The sequence below is a fragment of the Rhopilema esculentum genome, chromosome 20 (genome assembly GCF_057945365.1).
Source record: "Rhopilema esculentum isolate cy_ngs chromosome 20, ASM5794536v1, whole genome shotgun sequence".
Classification (NCBI taxonomy): Eukaryota; Metazoa; Cnidaria; class Scyphozoa; order Rhizostomeae; family Rhizostomatidae; genus Rhopilema; species Rhopilema esculentum.
The window spans coordinates 742,136-759,535 of NC_142834.1; the positions used below are offsets into that span (position 1 = coordinate 742,136).

Consider the following 17,400-nt stretch of genomic DNA (forward strand, 5'->3'; position numbering starts at 1 on the left):
AATTTTTTAAACAGTTCAACTTCTTTGGCAGCCAACAATAGAATCTAAGAAAAACTAAGAAAAAGAAAGACAACTATTCAAATTAGCAATGCAATGTCTTTGCAATTACTTGAAAGCTAATCTTGGGTGGAATTTCTCCCAAAACTTAATAGCCCGGGGGGGGGGGGTTGAAATAATAATGTCCTGGGTGGAAAATTTTGGAAAAAAATAATTAGTGGGGAGCATCTATTAGGCACCAAAGTGTACTCATGCAAACATTTCACGAAAGAACAAAAGTAATAAGAGGCTCTGCCCAACGCAGGAACAGTCATTTTATTCAGGCTACCTCATGAAAAAAATTTTTCATTGAATCTTCACTATACACAGTGAATTTCAAAGGGAAGCCCTATGCTTTTATTTGGGGGCCTACATCTGAAATGATATGTAGGTTAGTACACAGGGGCCTATATCTAGGGGGCCTATAGTTGAGTTGATATAATATATATTTATAGTTAAACAAACTATCTACACAAAGGCTCTTGAAAATTTACTAAACAAGCAGCTAATGGCATTAATGACAGTGGAATTGTCCTTCCAATAAGCGATTTCACAGTTTTTGCCGCCATTATGAATTGCCAAAAATGGCGGACACGCAGCAAACGAGCAAATTACCGCAGAATTTCCAGTCAATTTTGTAGCTAGAATTGCTGATAAAATTAGGCAGTAATCAGCTAAATTAGAATTTAAATGTTCCTTTTTTACAATAAGCAACTCACAAACAGCGTTCCTTGTTGTTTTCCTTGTGATTTCACTGCTGACTTTGACCAGGCTGAAATCAGTCCCCTTTGACCTCTCGTACAAAAACTTCCGCTTTTCGATTCAAACCTTGGTGAAACTCGTTATTCCTAGCCTTTTTACAACCATCTTGAGTTGGACTCTCTTCATAAATTCACTTGACGTCAATAAAACCTGTACGAGACATCAAAACATCGTGACCAATTCTATGATCGTGACCTATTTCCTAAAAATGGTGGTATTTTGATTGTGGCTTGTTTTTCATGCACAAGATCTTGAATTCTGAAACCTTAATCCACTAACAGAAGGTCTCCAGGCCCAATGTAATCTAAGATCCCACATCTTTGAGTAATGGCAACATCATCAAGGCTTCCTTCATAGAAATCAGACACAAAACATGCACTCCCATTGGGGGTCACTGCAATCAACGCTTTGAAGGTAGTGTGGTGTTTGTATGAGGAATGTAGATTTCCCTGTTTGGCATAGTCCCATTGGGTCTGGCTCCTGTGGGAAGCGCCAATATGTCAGTTGATATTTAGCAGGACCCAAAAACTTAAAGATCAACCTGATCAGGATAAAGGCCTATAAAAAATTTAGACTTCTTTCTGTCAGCCAATATTACATTTGGGGACATAAGATTTAAATTATTCATTGTGCCTGCATCTTTCGAGTCTTTCCATCATTTCTTAGAATAACTGTTTCGATTTTCTCTCTAAGCACATACTTGTCGTAAATGGTTTGAGTGGAAGCATCTGATTTTTCTTGCAATTTAATACTCGCCACCTCAATCGACTTGTTTGACTCTGTTGCAAGAGCTTCCACTTCATATGCTGATATTTCCTCCATACTTTCTTTGGCCTTTTTTGACGCTGTGTTGTTTGCGTCAATACTGCGATCTTTTGGGTGTCTCTTTCTCTTCATCCTGCCTTCTGCTTCCTTTTCTGTTAATATTGCAAGAACTGGGTCTGGGTTTTCCTCTGTTGGACCCTGGCCATTGAAAAAGTGGAGAGAACATATACATATATCTTTCATTATCTGTTCCAATTTAGAAAAGTCCTTCCTTCCACAAGCATGCAACCATTCCATCGCACGCTCTGTTTTTATCTTGGCTTGCTCCAGCTCCCACTTTGTCATTCCTTCGCGGTATCTTCCTGGCTTTGAAAATGGTAAAAAAAACTGTACCATCTGGCATTCGATCTGGATACCTAGAGTCGCTTTTACATACCCCCCCCCCCCCAGCAGCAATGCTTCGTTGTTGACTTTTTACACATTGTTTAAATATATTTGCTTGTCCGAGTCTCGATCCCATAGTGCACCGCGCCTCGACGTGAGAATCTATTTTAAGCTTCCGAGGAAAGCGCTATTCTTCTCGCATTAACTTTGGGATTTGTTTTTGAGACAGGAAGGGGAAGAGAGAAGGCAATTCATGAAACAAGAATTTGACCCAACTAGTAAAAATCTTTGAAACATGTCCACTTGAGCTACAAAATCTATCTGCAAGATCATTTACGAATAAACAAACTTTCAGACGCATTAAAACCAAGACAAATTCTTCAAAGTAAGATAAATTCTGTTTGGGACCAGATTTCTTGTGTTCATCTGGCCTGTCCGGCTTGTCTTTAGATACATCATGTGATTTGGATCCCCGCCAATAAGAAATATCATCCAACTTTGGTGCCAAATAATCCAAAACAGATTCCAGAGAAAAGAAATTTTGAAACCCGGTGTAAAATTTGACAGCTCCATTATCATATTTCAACTTATGGATGGAGGAAAGTGACTTTTTTGCAATGGATAGTTTAGCATTCAATTCTGAAACTTTAACTGACAGTTCATCAATTTTCTGTTGGAGAGTGACATATTCTCTCATTGAAGATAAAGGAGGTGCATAGCAATGATCTGTCATAATGTTAGAAGAGGAAGCATCATTCAAATAAACAGGCGTCTTTACAAAAGAAAGTTCGGTCTGAGTTGAACATGTTGAAAATAGAGATGACACCTTTTTAACAGTATCAGGCAAGGCAACATCTTCTTCTTCATTAAATCAGGAAAAGAACAGGTATCAGAAGCAGTTGAAGAGGAGGGTTGAGTACAAAGAGATGCAGTAGGATCCTTGGGTGCTTTTCATGTCATTCCTGTTGTGGTTGTCTTGGGATCAACAAACAGCTTCAGCGAAGGAACAGCATTCGCCACTAACTTCCAGCAAAGTGGATTTTGCTTTATATCAGAAGCAGTAAAGTGTTCTTCGCATAAAACAGTGCTTCTAGTAACCATGAAACCATCAGAGCCATCGCGTCTCTTAATCAAATTGCACCAGTGATTTTTCCTTGGATTCTTTTGAGGGAATGAAAAAAATGTAGGCTCGTCCCAGTACAGTCTTTGTTATACTGAAATTATAACATCCAAACGCTACGCATTGTAATCTTAATGATAACTTCTTCTTCATTTGATCATTAGAATTTGCCTCAGCGTTATTTTCAGCCATAATGATAACAATTAAAGTCTGAAATGATAAACTAAGAACGACAATATGTCAAACCTCCACTTTTCACAGCTTTGGCAACTTTTCTTACAGCCTGACATTCAATAATTCTAGAGCGAACATCAGTTGTAAGCTTTTCCTGCAAGCAGAGGTCCCAAAGCTGTTGCAAGCTGTCAAACTGATCAATTATTTTTGACAAAGATTGGCTCCTACAGTCCAACGGGTTGCACACAATGAAAAATTAAAAAAAAATTTTCACCCTAAAGCCAGATAAATTTTGTTAATTCTCTGTAAAAATCAGCATGATTAGAATAAGGTTAAGAAATTTATCACAAAAAAACCACCAGGGGCTAGATTCTACCCATCCCCCCCACTCAAGATAATGAATGGTTCATCCCAGTCTTTCGGTGCGCATTTTTCTGATGCGCGGGAAATGCTAACAAATTAGGTGCGCATTTTATCTTTCTCAAGGGAAACCCCTCCAAATTAGGGTTGGACAAAATTGTTATTTAAACATGTCATTCCTTTTTTGCTGGCCGGAGTTTGAGCCAGAAAATGCGTGATGACAAAATTATACATTAATAATAGAACCTGCGTAATATAAGTAATAATTTGTCTGCAAATAATTATAAAGCAACTATGCCAATAGCCTGCGCGCAGCCTCAAACACTTCTATCTCGAAGGGTAGAGTCTGCGAATTGAAGTTAAGACATGTTCCCTGAGACAGCAAAGATCATGACCTCCTTTCCAAAAAAATTAAATGCATTGATTGAGCGGCATTTGCAGTTCAATTTATTCTTCAATTTCACGAGGCATTCAAACATTGTCCTATCTTGTCAATGATGTCTTGCATTCTTTGCTTTAAAAAACTATCCAAAAAGGATAATTGTCGTGATTTTAATTTGGTGGATGGCCCTAAAAGTAAGTTCAATGTTGCAAATGCGTTGCAGGAGCTTGATGTTCTTGTCGTATTTAGGCCGGAATCGCTGTACATTTGTCGTCTCTGGTTGCTGCAGAAGTTGGATTCTGCAAGGAAAAAGGTAAACGTTCTAGCGCATCAAGCAGCAAAACATTATTTTGAAAGCATTCTGCCTACTTCTACTTGTGTATAATTACCTTCATTTATATCTCTTTATATCTGTATTATTATCTTTATATCTCTATCTAGTTGGTTACAGTTAGCAAACAAAATTTTTGTCAGAAACAATTTCAGATAAAAAGGACAGTTCAAAATTTTGCAAAATATTCACCTTTTACTTAAATAGTAAAATTTCGAGACAATTACCCTTTCCCATGTGATAAACTGCAATTTCCCTATCTTTCAATTACATTTGTTATCGATTATATCCAGTTGTTTAACTTTTTTAAGTCTCATAATTGAGTTTAATGTTCTTTTGTGTTGCTGGTCATATATTTGCTGTAGGTCACTTGATTGTTTTTTTGTTCCCATTACTTGCTTGTTTTGTTACTTGCATGTATTTATAATACACTTTTTTCCTGCATAGGCATCTTTGTTACGGCTGAGTGCACTAAGGCTGGCTGTTTCTCACACATTCTTGTACAAGAAATTGGATGGATATGGGAGAGATCATTTGTGTGACATTGAAGAGAAGATTTCAAAGGAGGGAGAAATGATGAAAAATTCAATAAGCAGTTCCTACTCTGGACGTAAGTTGATCATTGACCATTTCAACTTCAGCTCTGAACCTCACCAAATGACAGCTGAGAATCAAGAGAAAGTTGTGAATTGGGTAGGGCTCATGATTACAGAGACCCAGATTTTGGGAGATGGCTTGCACTCACAACATCCTTCAATGAAAAAACAGGCCGAGTTGGAGAATAGTCTCTGTATACCAAACAGTATGGAGCACAATCAGCAACGCTTGAATTACACTTTGTGGTCGTTTGGCTATGGAGAACAGAAAATGTTTGAAACAATTGGAAAAAATTGTAACTAACCACATAGCTCATCGATATTCCTCAAAAATGGCCATGCCAACTAGTTTAGTAAGTATTCATTTTTTTGTGAATCATTTAATTTTCACTTCAGTTGGTTTAATCATAAGTGATGTACAGAGGTGCACCACCACACTGGTAGATATTTAAAATTTAAAAAATTAAAGTACATAGATATGTTTTTTGACCTTGTATTTAAAATTTTAATACAAATTTATCGAGAGAGCTCATTATATATTTATTTATATTTACACGATTCAGTAGTTTTAAAGTATCATTACAGCTTTTCAACAAATTGTTTAATCATTGTAAGAAAATTTTTTGCTATTTATCTAGAAACCATCAAAATTATTTTTCCTTAAATGATAAAATTGAGTTCTGTTGAGAAATTTTTAACCACAGTGTTTTCTAATAATGTCCAGTGTTGTGTTTGAGATGCAACTTAATGTAATAAAAAGCAAACAACACATTCTCTCTCTTTGTTCCAAGGTGTTCGCTGAGATGATTTATGAAGATGAAAGTGATACAAGTGGAATGCAGAAGGTCAAGACTAAGCTGCATGGCTATGCTCCATGCAATGACAGTGTAAATCCAACAAAGTTTGTAGAGCAAGGTGTTATTGGGGACCAGCTTACTGTTGAATGTGGTGTTAGTTGCCTTTTGCAGCTTGAAAATGGTGTCAGACAATAGGAAAGACTTGATGGTTTGTACCTTGAGGTTGCTGACTTTCATGCTGGGATTAAATTTTTACAGGTATGTATCGATCATACAACCCTAATTCTGAGTGAATTATTTTTGGGAGACCAATTACTCCGGATATGCTTTTAATGCAGATTAAAGTTAAAGCCAAGCTTCAAGTATTGATGCCGAAAGTAAGGAGATTGTACTACGCTTGTCTTTTGCTCTTTTTGTTTATCAAGACCACATTTTCATCTCATATTATATGTTGATTTCAGACATCAACTACTGAGACTTTTAATAAACATAGGTTTGAAACAAGGTCAACCACTTGGTGAGGACGGAAGTCAAGTTGACGGGCCTACACAAAGTTTAAAAGCAACTCTTCAGGAATGAGATGAACCTCTAGAGAAGAAACAAAAAACTCAGTTTAAAAGCATTGGTTTAAGACCTCTTTTTATTGTACCAATGTTTTTTTATGTTGCATTTTGTTGCTTTCGGTCTAATAGGAATCAAGATCCCTAGAAAATTCATTGATTGTGCACTACCTCTCAATTTAAGGTCCTCTGCAAGACTTTTTAATCATAGTGTTGCTTGTTCGTAAGGAAAGATGTTGACCTTTTTCCTAATGCTTTTGCTCTATCTACTTAGTTTGTCTGCTTTCCCATTTGTCTCACTATTAGCTAAGTAAAGTTTTGGCCTACTCTTTTTCTTGCAGTACTGATTTTTGTTTGCAAGTTCAAACATTATTGGTCATTTAAGGGACTTAATAATAACAATAATGATGTTAAGAGAAACATTCATACAGGGTAAATATTATCAATACTACAGTTATTGTTTTCAATAAGGGCGATTGTTTGACAAAGTATGTTGACTGAAATGTTTGCTTTAATCAAACCAATTTCTAAATTTTGTACCACAAAATGATTTTTTACAATTACAAAGTTAAACCATCAAATTACAATGTAAAAACCTTTCAATATCTATTGTTTAAAATACCGTAGTTGAAAATCCTATGGTTAGTTGAATGCCAATAAGGACCATTATGGACGTGAAAGTATGTAGAAGCTTTTGTGATTATAGAAATTTGCTAAAGTGCTGCAAATACTTACCTAACTTTCTCGTTTTCTTATTCATCTTTTTTTGATTATCTCAACCTGTAAAAAAGAGGAAAACATTCCTTAGATTCCGTGAACTACAACTGTTTCAAAAAAGAGTAAAATTTCAATGAGAGGACATAGCTTTGATTAGTACTTGCACAAAGATTACATGTACTTTTATAAAAAACCATGAATGGATATTTTAGCAAACGTTTTCTCATTGTAAGAGGTTTTGCTTGTAAAGAGGTGTCAATGGTTAATTTCAAAAGTTTAAAATATTCTTTGGAGAGAAAAATAAAGTAGAGATTGAAGCGTATGATAATTATTGGAGTGTATGATAAACAACAGTTTAATATATCAAAAAATGACAAAAATATCCTGTCATAGGGATGGAACGTCTTACCTATTTTTGCGTTTCCATTATTTTTGCTTATCTATTAATTTTTTCAATTTTTGCATTTCTAAGTGATCAGAAATTTTTGCTTTAATCGTATGGTTGAAAGGTGATACAAATTTCTTCTACAATGTAGAAGTCTTCTATTCACTGAAAGCTTTTTTTGAAAGCTAATCTTCTTTTAACCCTTGTTCTTGTAAACTTGGAAAAGTGGACTTGAAATAGAGAGCAATTGCATTACATTTATAGGTTCGATACAATCTGTTTATAACTTTATTACTGACATGGTCTGCCTTTGGTTTTTAAGACCACAACAACGCTCGATAGGCTCATATTCATGGGCACAATTATCTGGTTTACCTTTTAATGTATATCACTCAAGAAAGCTACAGTACAAATTTTTTTACAAACCTGTTTGAAATTTTCTGTATTTTTTATCATCTCATCTATCTCATCTTCCCTTTGTTGCTTGTCTGGATCACTTTCTGCTGCTCATTCCTCTAGATATGGTTTTAAAATCAAATTATCCCAAAATTTCCATGACAGCAAACGCCTCTTGCCTGTCTTTAAAGACTTTCAGCAGGACTTCGTGGATTCTTCTTGTAGAACAACATTTCGCTTTCAGTAATTCTGGCAGCTGCAGCTGTCACTTCTTTTCTCATTGTTTCCAAATTGTTTTTCTTATCGAATTCTGGTTGCAATTGTAAAGGGAAATCGTTTAGGTGCAACTTTCATTGAGAATCAACAAAGGCTGCTCTCTATTGCCATTAATATTTCATGGTAGCCATTGCTTATCTGCTGCCCAGTTCTTGTAAGTAATGCCAACCAGTCCAGAAGCTGTTTTCTCAAATTTAAAGTGTGGGGTTTGCTGTGGTTGTGGATGTTAGCGGTGTATTTAGAAAGGAACCCTTTGAAATCGAATAGGAACCGAAGTGTGGTAACTGTTGGGCGAGTAGTGTATGCCTTGCAAAAAACACCTTCCAACTGCAGGAGCATGACATCATTCTCTTTGTGCAGTTAGACTGCGTTTCTACTGGACATCTACTGGACATCTGTTGAAAATAATCATTTCTGAATATGGAAAACATAGAAAAGTACAGAAATCGTGTAAACCTACTTTTTTATTTTTCATAAACATATTTGTCAGTGTTTCAATAATCAACAGTGTAGACAAAACTTGCTTACACGATATTCTGGATAAAACTTATGGATATAATTTCAAAATATTTAAATACACATTTGGATAACGTGTCCAGAAAAATTAAATCTCATCTGCCATAGCTATCTGCCAGTGGTAAAATAAAAAATCTGACTTTTTAATGTACTGTGGCAATATCTACCAACAATCTGTACAGCGTATTCATCACCAAATTTGAATGGTGTGCCTATTGCAAATATCACCAAATTTACAATTTTTTGTCATTAAATATAAAGAATTCAGCTGTGATTTTTTAATTTTTTGGAAAATAATAATGAAAGGTACCTTTGATTTTGCAAGCCAATGTGGAATATTACTTTTGGATTGATCCAGGGCTTCAGAAATTATCGAGATATTTTTCTTCAGGTTTTTTCACGCTTTAGCAATGTGGTGGTTATTCTGTCTTTCTGCTCTAGGAAGATATAAACATCATCGTTATTAATTTCAATAAAAAATATCAAAATTTATCATTTTTATTTTTAATTTATCATTTCCAGAATGAAATTAAAAATACTTTGTCTTATCTGAATAAAATATGCTGGTAACGTCATAGGTATTACTAATATTATAGTGCCTAACTTACTGTTGCTGCTCAATGTACTTTGTCTTTTTCTGAAGAAGTCTTTTTCTTCTGTCTGGATTTGTGGAAGCAGTAGTCAAATCCTTCAAAAGCACACAGACGCCACATTTTGTAAAACTGCCTTTTCCCTGTAAGATATTTACATATAAAATATACATCTCAACAAAAGATTCCAAGTATATGTATAATATTCACCTAAAAACAGTTGCCTGATGGTCGCATCAAGCTTCAAACTCAGAGCAGCAACTTACAATCGTCCTGTTAATGCAAGAATATAGTACAGAATTGACTAGAAGGCATTGATGACTTAATGACAGACAAGTAAACAGTAATTTTAAAAACATTCACCCAATGCATTTTTTTTACTATGAAGAATGTAAACTGCATGTAAACTCGCAAGTATATGTAGAGATAGAAGTGAGTCTCAAAATCATATCAGAGCTATGAACTGTTTTATAAGGAATTTTCTAAGAATATTCAGTCACAGAATCGCCCAATCTTTACAAATATTTCATGAATGTAGCTTGACCAAAGCTAGCATATTTGTGTATTTGAGTCTCATTTTTCAGCATTCTGGCTGCTGCAGTTGTCTGTTTTGCGATGTTCATACCGGGAAATTGCATGACTGATATTGGTATATCTCTTTGTTTTAAAAGCGTGCTTTCTATTCAACCTTCACAAGGAAATATGTTTCCTAAAAACTACATTTTAAAAATATCTGAATATTTTATGAATATATCCAGGCTCAAAATGGAATCTTTTTAAGAGTATAGAGGTGGGGCAAGTTGTATGAGAAAGTATCTTCATCAAAGAAAGAAACCTTCAAGAAAATTTAAAGCAATAATTGATCACCATAATTACAACAGTAGACTGTATTATATAAAAAATCAGAATATTTTAATTTCTGATAGAAACTAGGCTTTTTTCCCCAGGTCATTGAGCAACCATGAAATAGACACCAAGTGCTACTGCAAACCCTCTATAAACAGTTTGGGCTCTAATAAAGGGGATCGCATTCTGGGTGATAACTTGTGATGTTAACCTTAGACGTGTTTACCATCTGACAAATACCCTTCACTACTTTAGCTAAGAAGTTCTTACCCCAATCCAATAGCAATCTACGAGGAGCTGATTGTCGGCACAAGATCTCCTCAATGAATAATTTGGCGGTGGTAGGAGAATCAGCATTTGTGAAGCCATTTGGTAAAGTAATCAGTAAAAATTACTACATATTTATAGCCACGCTGCAATGTTGGAAACAGGCCTAAAGCATTTAGATCACACGGTCCTTGACTGGAAAGTCATTAGCATTAAAAATCTTTACCGGGATCTCATTATTCACAAGCACGCAACAGATCTAGCAAGATAAAAAAACAACCATTGCTTGGTATTTCGTTCCTAGGCTCGACCAGAACAGTACCCTGCAACCCAGAAATATGACCTGTGAGGAATGCTTCGCTGCGAGCTGGAATTTCTAAGGATTCTGTAATGCATACCTGTACTTGGCTAGGACGCTTAACTACACTTATAGGAACCTTATCTAGCCCTATAGTAGCTTGTAGCGTAAACAGATCTACCTTGGCGTTGATTTGACTAAGAAATCGGTCCCTATCAAGAATGAATAGTTGAAATTACCTGCAACATAACAGGCTACATACCAATTACTAGTGCCATAATCAACTTCTAACATAGTTGTAGTGCCAAAATCACCTTCTAACATAGTTGTACCGATGATATCCAATTTCTCACCAGTAGCAGTTTTAGCTAATATTGAATTAGTGTAAAGTTTTAAAGGTGACTTAGCATGTTTATTGATCAAAGTGAAAAGATACACCTAATTGCTACACCTAAGCCAGAATTAATAATTATTTCGGTTCCAAAATTTTTGACATGTCCAATAAATGTTAGACATTGTAATGGTACATCATACAAACGACTATCCGAAGAAGACTGGGGATTAAACAATTTACTATCAGCTGCATCACGCCTCAAGGACGATGAATCGTGAGCAGCATTAATCAGTTTTTTTAATTTTCTCCATTTTATTTGTCGCTGCATACAGCCTCCAGATGTCCTACTCTCTTACAATGATCACAAATTGGCCTTCCATTACTGGACCTTTAATTCCTTTCCTCGTACCTTCTACGATATGTGCCTTTACCCCCAAATCAACGATTGGGGCGTTTGGAAACAGAGGACTCAGCAAGAGTCATGGCAAGTTTTTCAACCACACTTTCTAAATGATCTATTCTTTCATTAAAATTTTGTTCCCCAGTTTTGTTCCCCCGGTTTGTTACAATAGCATTGCTTGGGTACAAAAATTTTTGCTTTACCCAGGTGGTGGATCCATTTGTAATTTGATCGTGGATTTCTTCCTTCTTAGCCAAATCCAGTGCTTGTGTGAATGTTTTAGGGTTCGAAATTAATACCATACACTTTAAATCAGACCTAAGTCCATTCACAAAATGTTCATGCATCAGAGTGTCTTGATGTTCTATAGGAATTTCAGCATGTGCCAGACGGACAAGCAGTTTTATGGCCCGGCCAAAATCATCAACGGATTTTAGCTTGTTTTGCTTGCGTCAATATAAATTAGGATAATAACACCTACAAGTTTCCCTACGTATAAAATGTTTCATTAATTAGGATATAAGTGTTTCAAGGTCACTTTTAACCCGTCATGTAGCTCAACATAATATTCCGCCACTCTGTCCCATAGAAATGCTGGCAAGATATTGCATTGCCTTTTTTCTGAACAGTTATTGGCTTTAGCGACCCTTTCAAAATTTTGTAGCCACTTTTCAATATATCTTCTCCCGGTTCCCCATAACAGTTTTTTGGGTGGACAACGATTTTTTATTAGTCTTCTTTTAATTGTGGGGGTGAAGCGATGATTTCAAGTTTATGTTCCCTCACTTTGGCGGCTCTCTTTTTACTCATTTTTGCCAAATGATAATCAGAAATGAGTTGAATTGAGTTCTATATACAAGGTATATTTAAAAGAAAAAAAGCTTCAAAATTTATGTACAGTGATCACTTACCTCCCTTTAAATGGTGATGTAATATTTCGGCTGTCGTTCAGTGTAGGGCGAAAAGTTTGAAACTTCTCAGATTTCAAATCCCACGACAACTGTCACCAGTGTAAATTGGTTTCTAAATACGACAGATATAGTTTTCTCAAACGTATATCATTGAATGACTTGTGCCATTAAGCCTTTTACTAGCACATGGTGATGCAACATTGTGACAACAAGCTAAGCAATGGTGATTCGACCAAAGAATGGAATATCAAACACAATGGTGAGAGAATTGAAGTTGGTCTGCCTTGAAAAGGAGACATCGGTTCACCAGTAAAAAGAGATAATGAGCTATGTTTAGCTCGCCTGGCATCATTAAGGACAAGAGTTAAATCTGATGTAGCACTGTTGAAATAATAGGGTCATATTTTCAAGGAGCAATTAGATGCTGGTATAATTAAAAGGGTGCCCCCTGCAGAGGAAACTGCTATGAACGCCTACTTTATTGTGCATCATTGTGTGGTAAGAAAAGATCATTGAAGGCAGTCCATCCCCTCGATGATTGGCTAATAAGAACTATTGGTCTGCCCACTTTAACGGATCACAACATTTGAAACTGCGAGAAAAAAGCTATCAGTAATGGCAAGAAGATTAAGTTATTTGAATTGAATGATGATACTAGAAGCATTACCTTTTGGTGTTGACATATCTGTCACACAAACCAAACAGGAAAAACAACTTTTCTAGCCACAGCTTTGATTCAAAAGCTCTTGAATTAAAGTTGTCTCTGATTGGTTTGAGTCGTTTAATTATCAACCAAGCTTGACGATGCGTGAATTTCACTCCTGTGAAAATAAAGTTGAGCACAATAGGGGACAGACTCCCTTTAAATGATTGATTACAGAGGGGATATAAATTGATGCTATTGATTTTTGATTAAGTACTTCGTTTTTGTACTCATTCTATTGTAATGACTGCTGATATCGAGAAAGCATTTTTACAAATTGGAATAGATAAGCAAGACCATGATTTTTTAAGATTTCTATGGGTCGACGATGTTGACAAGGAAAACTCCGACATAGCTCAGCTTAGGTGGGCACGTCTACCCTTCAGATTAAAACACAGTCCAGCTATTTTAGGAGCTACAATAAGAAAGCGCATAACACAGTTTTAGGAAAGTGAGCGTAACATTTGCAAGATCCTGGGCCAGTTATATGTTGACGATAAGTGTTGTGGGGCAGAATCCTAGGCAGAGGCACTATAAATCTGTTGGAAGACGAGGATACTTCAAATCAAATCAAAAGGGGGTTTCAACCTATGTAAATGGCAGTGTAATTAATCAGCAGTGCGTGCTAAAATACATGAATTAGAATCAAAGGAATCGGCTAAGGTAGATAAAGAGAACTCAAATATTTTACATGACGACCAAACGAGTGCAAAATTTGTAGTTAGCTTACCTATAGGCAGCAGTACCTCTAAGGTATTAGGGGTCAACTGGGATTTTAAGTCAGATCAATTTTATTATGATGTGCAGCAAATAACACATCTAGCAGCTGAGCTACCCCCTACGAAAAGGCCTTTGTTAAAAGTAGCTGCAAAAGTATTTGACTCCATAGGCTATTTGGTTCTGTTTACCATCAACCTGAAAATCTTGTTTCAGGATTTGTGTGTGGCAAAGATCCCTTGGAATAAAGAATTAGAAGGCACAGAGAAATAACTCTATGATACGTTAATGGAAGATCTTTGTATGTTACAAGAGGTAGCAGTTCAGAAATGTATACGCCTTAAGAACAAGAAAACGCATAGCTATCAAATACACGCTTTTTTGGATGCCACCAAACAGGGATATGCAAGATTTGTTTACTTTCACACACTGTAGGAATCTGGGAAAATTGGCGTTAAGTTAATTTTAGCAAAGGCTAAGGTTTGTCCAATTTCAGGAAAAACAATTCCCAAATTAGAATTTCTCGGAGCGAATTTGATGGCTACCTTCATCAAGTCAATAAAACGGGTTCTCATTAAGAGTTAGATGTAAATGATATTGATACATATTACTGGGTGGATTCACCCTCTGTTGGACCCGTAATGAGAAGCCTTGGAAGCCATTTGTTCGAAATAGGGTCAGGAATTGGAAAACAAGTGATCATGACCCAACCGGAGTGATCGTGAGAGAGAATTGTCAAAAATTCAAACGGAGAAAGATTTTCACACATAATTATGCAAAATAAAATGAAGCTAACTTCAAGGAAAATCTCAAGAGTACCCCATCGGAACAGGTTTATGCTGAAAGAGATATAAGTACCGCCTGGAATAAATTCAAACAATTCCGCAAGAGTACAGTTGACAAACATGTACCTATTGTGAAAAGAACAATCTGGAGCCGAGAATGTCCATGGCTTTCTCATGATATCAAGTTGAAAATAAAGGAAAGAGAATATCATTTGAAAAAAGTGCGACAGACAGGTAAAGAGGTTGATTGGTCCGTGTATTGCTGCCTTAGAAACGCTGTAACGAGACTGAAGAGAAAAAGCAAAGCTTCTCACACAAGAGTTCTGTTTAGGGAAAGTATTAAAAAGCCGAAATTTTTTTTGAAAATATACAGTTTGACAAGAACACTAAGGCAGTACTGAAATTTACAAGGGACGAACACACTGAAAGGCTCAAAACCTAGTTACCATCTCAAGGCTTCATTATTTCATTCCTGCTTGAGCATTCCTATACAAAGTTTGCCTCGCTCTGGTCTGCAGCTCAGAGTAAACTTTCAAAAAACATCTTCAACTTTACGATAAGGTACCTCAACAACACACTAGCCACAAGGAACAACCTCTGCTAATGGAAAATTAGCTCTTCACCAGTTTGCTTGTTCTGTCTTCAGCCTGGATCATTTCTTCAGATTGTAGCTGGATGTAACAAATACCTTGAGCAAGGGCGTTTTACTTGGAGGCATGACTCTGCAAAGCACTTCATTGCATCATCCTTTTATTGTATCCGAGATGTATTCATATATGCTGACATTCCTGCTTTCTAATCATAGTGTATCATAACTGGCGATTCATTCTGTCCTGACATGCTAATCAAAACTGCTTCCAACTGTCTGTATGTCATCGAATTAACTGTTGGGTTCGAGACTAACCATAATAAAACGCTGCCCCTAAGGCTGAGAAGTACTGTTCCCTTCTAAAGGAACTGTGCCCTAAGTACAAAGAAATGAAATTTGTCAATCTGCTCATCAGCTGCCTCTGTATCTTTGGAAACTCCAGTGTCTCTTTCATTAATATGTGTGGCAAATTAAAACTAGACTATCAACGCCAAAACTTTGTGATTAAAAAATTGTCAGCAATAATTCTAGGCACATCTTATTATATATTCTGTATGCGCAATGAAACTTGGACAAACTCTGAACTGCTCTCCTTCAAAAAATATTACGAACTCTGATGATTTTATTTATATATTAAAACATTTGTAAATTAGTAGACTTGTCACCAGGCTAGCCGATAGTAACTAGCTGTGAAGTGAGGTTACTGTTGTATGTAGAAGAATATAAAATAAAAATTTTTTCATTATAATTATGTTAGAGTTTAATCGGTTTTCATCTAGAATTAGGTTGTTAAGATTTTTGGCATGTGTATTTCGGTTTGTTGCTAACATTAAGGCAAGAATGAAGAGGAGTTGAACCAGAGGTCAACTCCAAAACGGAAGTCAAGCAAAAACAGAAGAAATAGAGAAAGCTGAAATCTAAGTTCTGAGAGTGGTTCAAGGTAGCTTTCACAAAGGGAATTGAACGTCTTCATAGAAAAATGGGTTCAAAGTTACCTTCAAAGATTAATACATTTGCCACAAATTACTTATTAAAATGACTATTTTCTGATGTAATGGGTTTTTTCACTCCATTATATAGCAGCAAGGAAAAATGTGTTTAAGTGGAAAACCTTCTATAAAGATTCCTTAAGGCTGAAATACACAGTCCTTTTTTGTCTGTTTTCACCTAAAGGATGAAAAAACCATGTAAATTGGAAAAAGGAACCATCAGTCCTCGCGTCCCTTTCACCTAGACATGTTGGCTTTTAACTTTTGCAGCAAGAAAGGATAGGCTTTTCTTTTGTCTTTTTGACAAGGCGGTAAAACCTTTTGTCTCGAATGTCTCCATGTTATGTCATGACAGCTGGTTCCAAATCAAAACAGGGCCGCAAGCTTGATACATGGTTGTATAGACTACACACTTTTTTATAAGAACCAGTTAATTTACGTTCAGGTGGACTGTTCTTAATTTTTTATAAAATCTTATTCTGGATTGTTCTTTATTTGTTCTTAAATTGACAGGGTATAAGCAGCACAATTGCTAGCTTTTCAATCTAGGGAGGCCTCATTTGCCAACAAAGTGCATGAGAAAACCTTCATTTGCCGACATGTTTGAATATTCACTGTAAAAGTACCGTGTATTTCAGCCTCCACTGTAAATTAGCATCATACTCTTAGCATGAAGAGTTCGCTATCACATTATTACCTTGAAAAAATCCTGTCATCTGATTTTAGCCATAGATGGCGGCAATTACACTGTACTTGAATCTCAATGGTTCTTGCTTTGCAATGTTTCAATGCAGCCATTGCTGATGCAAATGGTGACAACTTGTTTCGTAGCAAGAATTGTAACAGATGTGAGCACAGTCTGACTTGGTCTTATCTGACGAGGGAAAGTCATCTCCAAGGAGGATGCTTTGGACGAATGCTATGCTGAAAAAACACCGCAATCAATTCCTTTACTTTGTTGCTGAACAGAAGCAATTTTTACTTCGATGATATCAGATGGGCATTTCATTATTCGACAGATTTGATGCTTGACCTTTTGTGTTATAATACCTGACAAAAGGCTGTCCAATAAAAATACTTCTCCCTCCTGACAACCATATGTGCTTAGTGCCAACCAATGAAATCTGCCATCATGAATGATTTGGACAAAAGGTGTATTTGGCATGGATTTGAATTTAAAGATTTGTTCCAAAACTTTGTCTTGCAATCCTAATACATTTTGGATATCTCTACCAAGCATTTTTTGAAAAACATTAATGACATTGTCGTTTAGCGTTCTGTTTTCAGAAAGGCAGATAGATCCTTTTGTGTGAGATTTCAACGTAGAGGATCGCCCATAAAAGACTTCTCATTATGACTCAGTGTAGTTTTAACACTGTCATTTGAGCAGATGATCTTTCAGAAGGTCAGAAGG

General features: G+C 36.1%; 2 protein-coding genes and 1 pseudogene across 5 annotated transcripts in view; 1 reads left to right on the top strand and 2 right to left on the bottom strand.

Annotated features, from left to right (window-relative positions):
- On the bottom strand, nt 1–9,320 carry LOC148957757 (uncharacterized). The gene is made up of 2 exons (XM_089114543.1): nt 9,166–9,320; nt 1–1,278 (listed from the first exon to the last, which is right to left on the bottom strand). The coding sequence occupies exons 1-2, from the start codon at nt 9,318–9,320 to the stop codon at nt 1,065–1,067; spliced, it is 369 nt and encodes a 122-aa protein (XP_088970669.1). The 3' UTR covers nt 1–1,064.
- On the top strand, nt 1,909–9,300 carry LOC135687680 (uncharacterized). Of its 3 annotated transcripts, none has more exons than XR_016145056.1 (3): nt 1,909–4,296; nt 4,762–5,965; nt 6,201–9,300. XR_016145056.1 is itself a non-coding variant. In XM_089114490.1 (3 exons), the coding sequence occupies exons 1-2, from the start codon at nt 4,096–4,098 to the stop codon at nt 5,212–5,214; spliced, it is 654 nt and encodes a 217-aa protein (XP_088970616.1). In that variant the 5' UTR covers nt 1,909–4,095; the 3' UTR covers nt 5,215–5,263; nt 5,702–9,300. The 3 variants fall into 3 exon arrangements, 2 of the variants coding, with proteins under 2 accessions (XP_088970616.1, XP_088970615.1); XM_089114490.1 differs by having other exon boundaries at nt 4,762–5,263; nt 5,702–9,300; XM_089114489.1 differs by having other exon boundaries at nt 4,762–9,300.
- Nucleotides 9,072–17,400, bottom strand: part of LOC148957758 (uncharacterized) — a 14,958-nt pseudogene continuing 6,629 nt past the window's right edge. The window contains exon 9 of the transcript XR_016145155.1: nt 9,072–17,330. The product of XR_016145155.1 is annotated as an uncharacterized LOC148957758 (transcript). The remainder of the gene's footprint in view (nt 17,331–17,400) is intronic.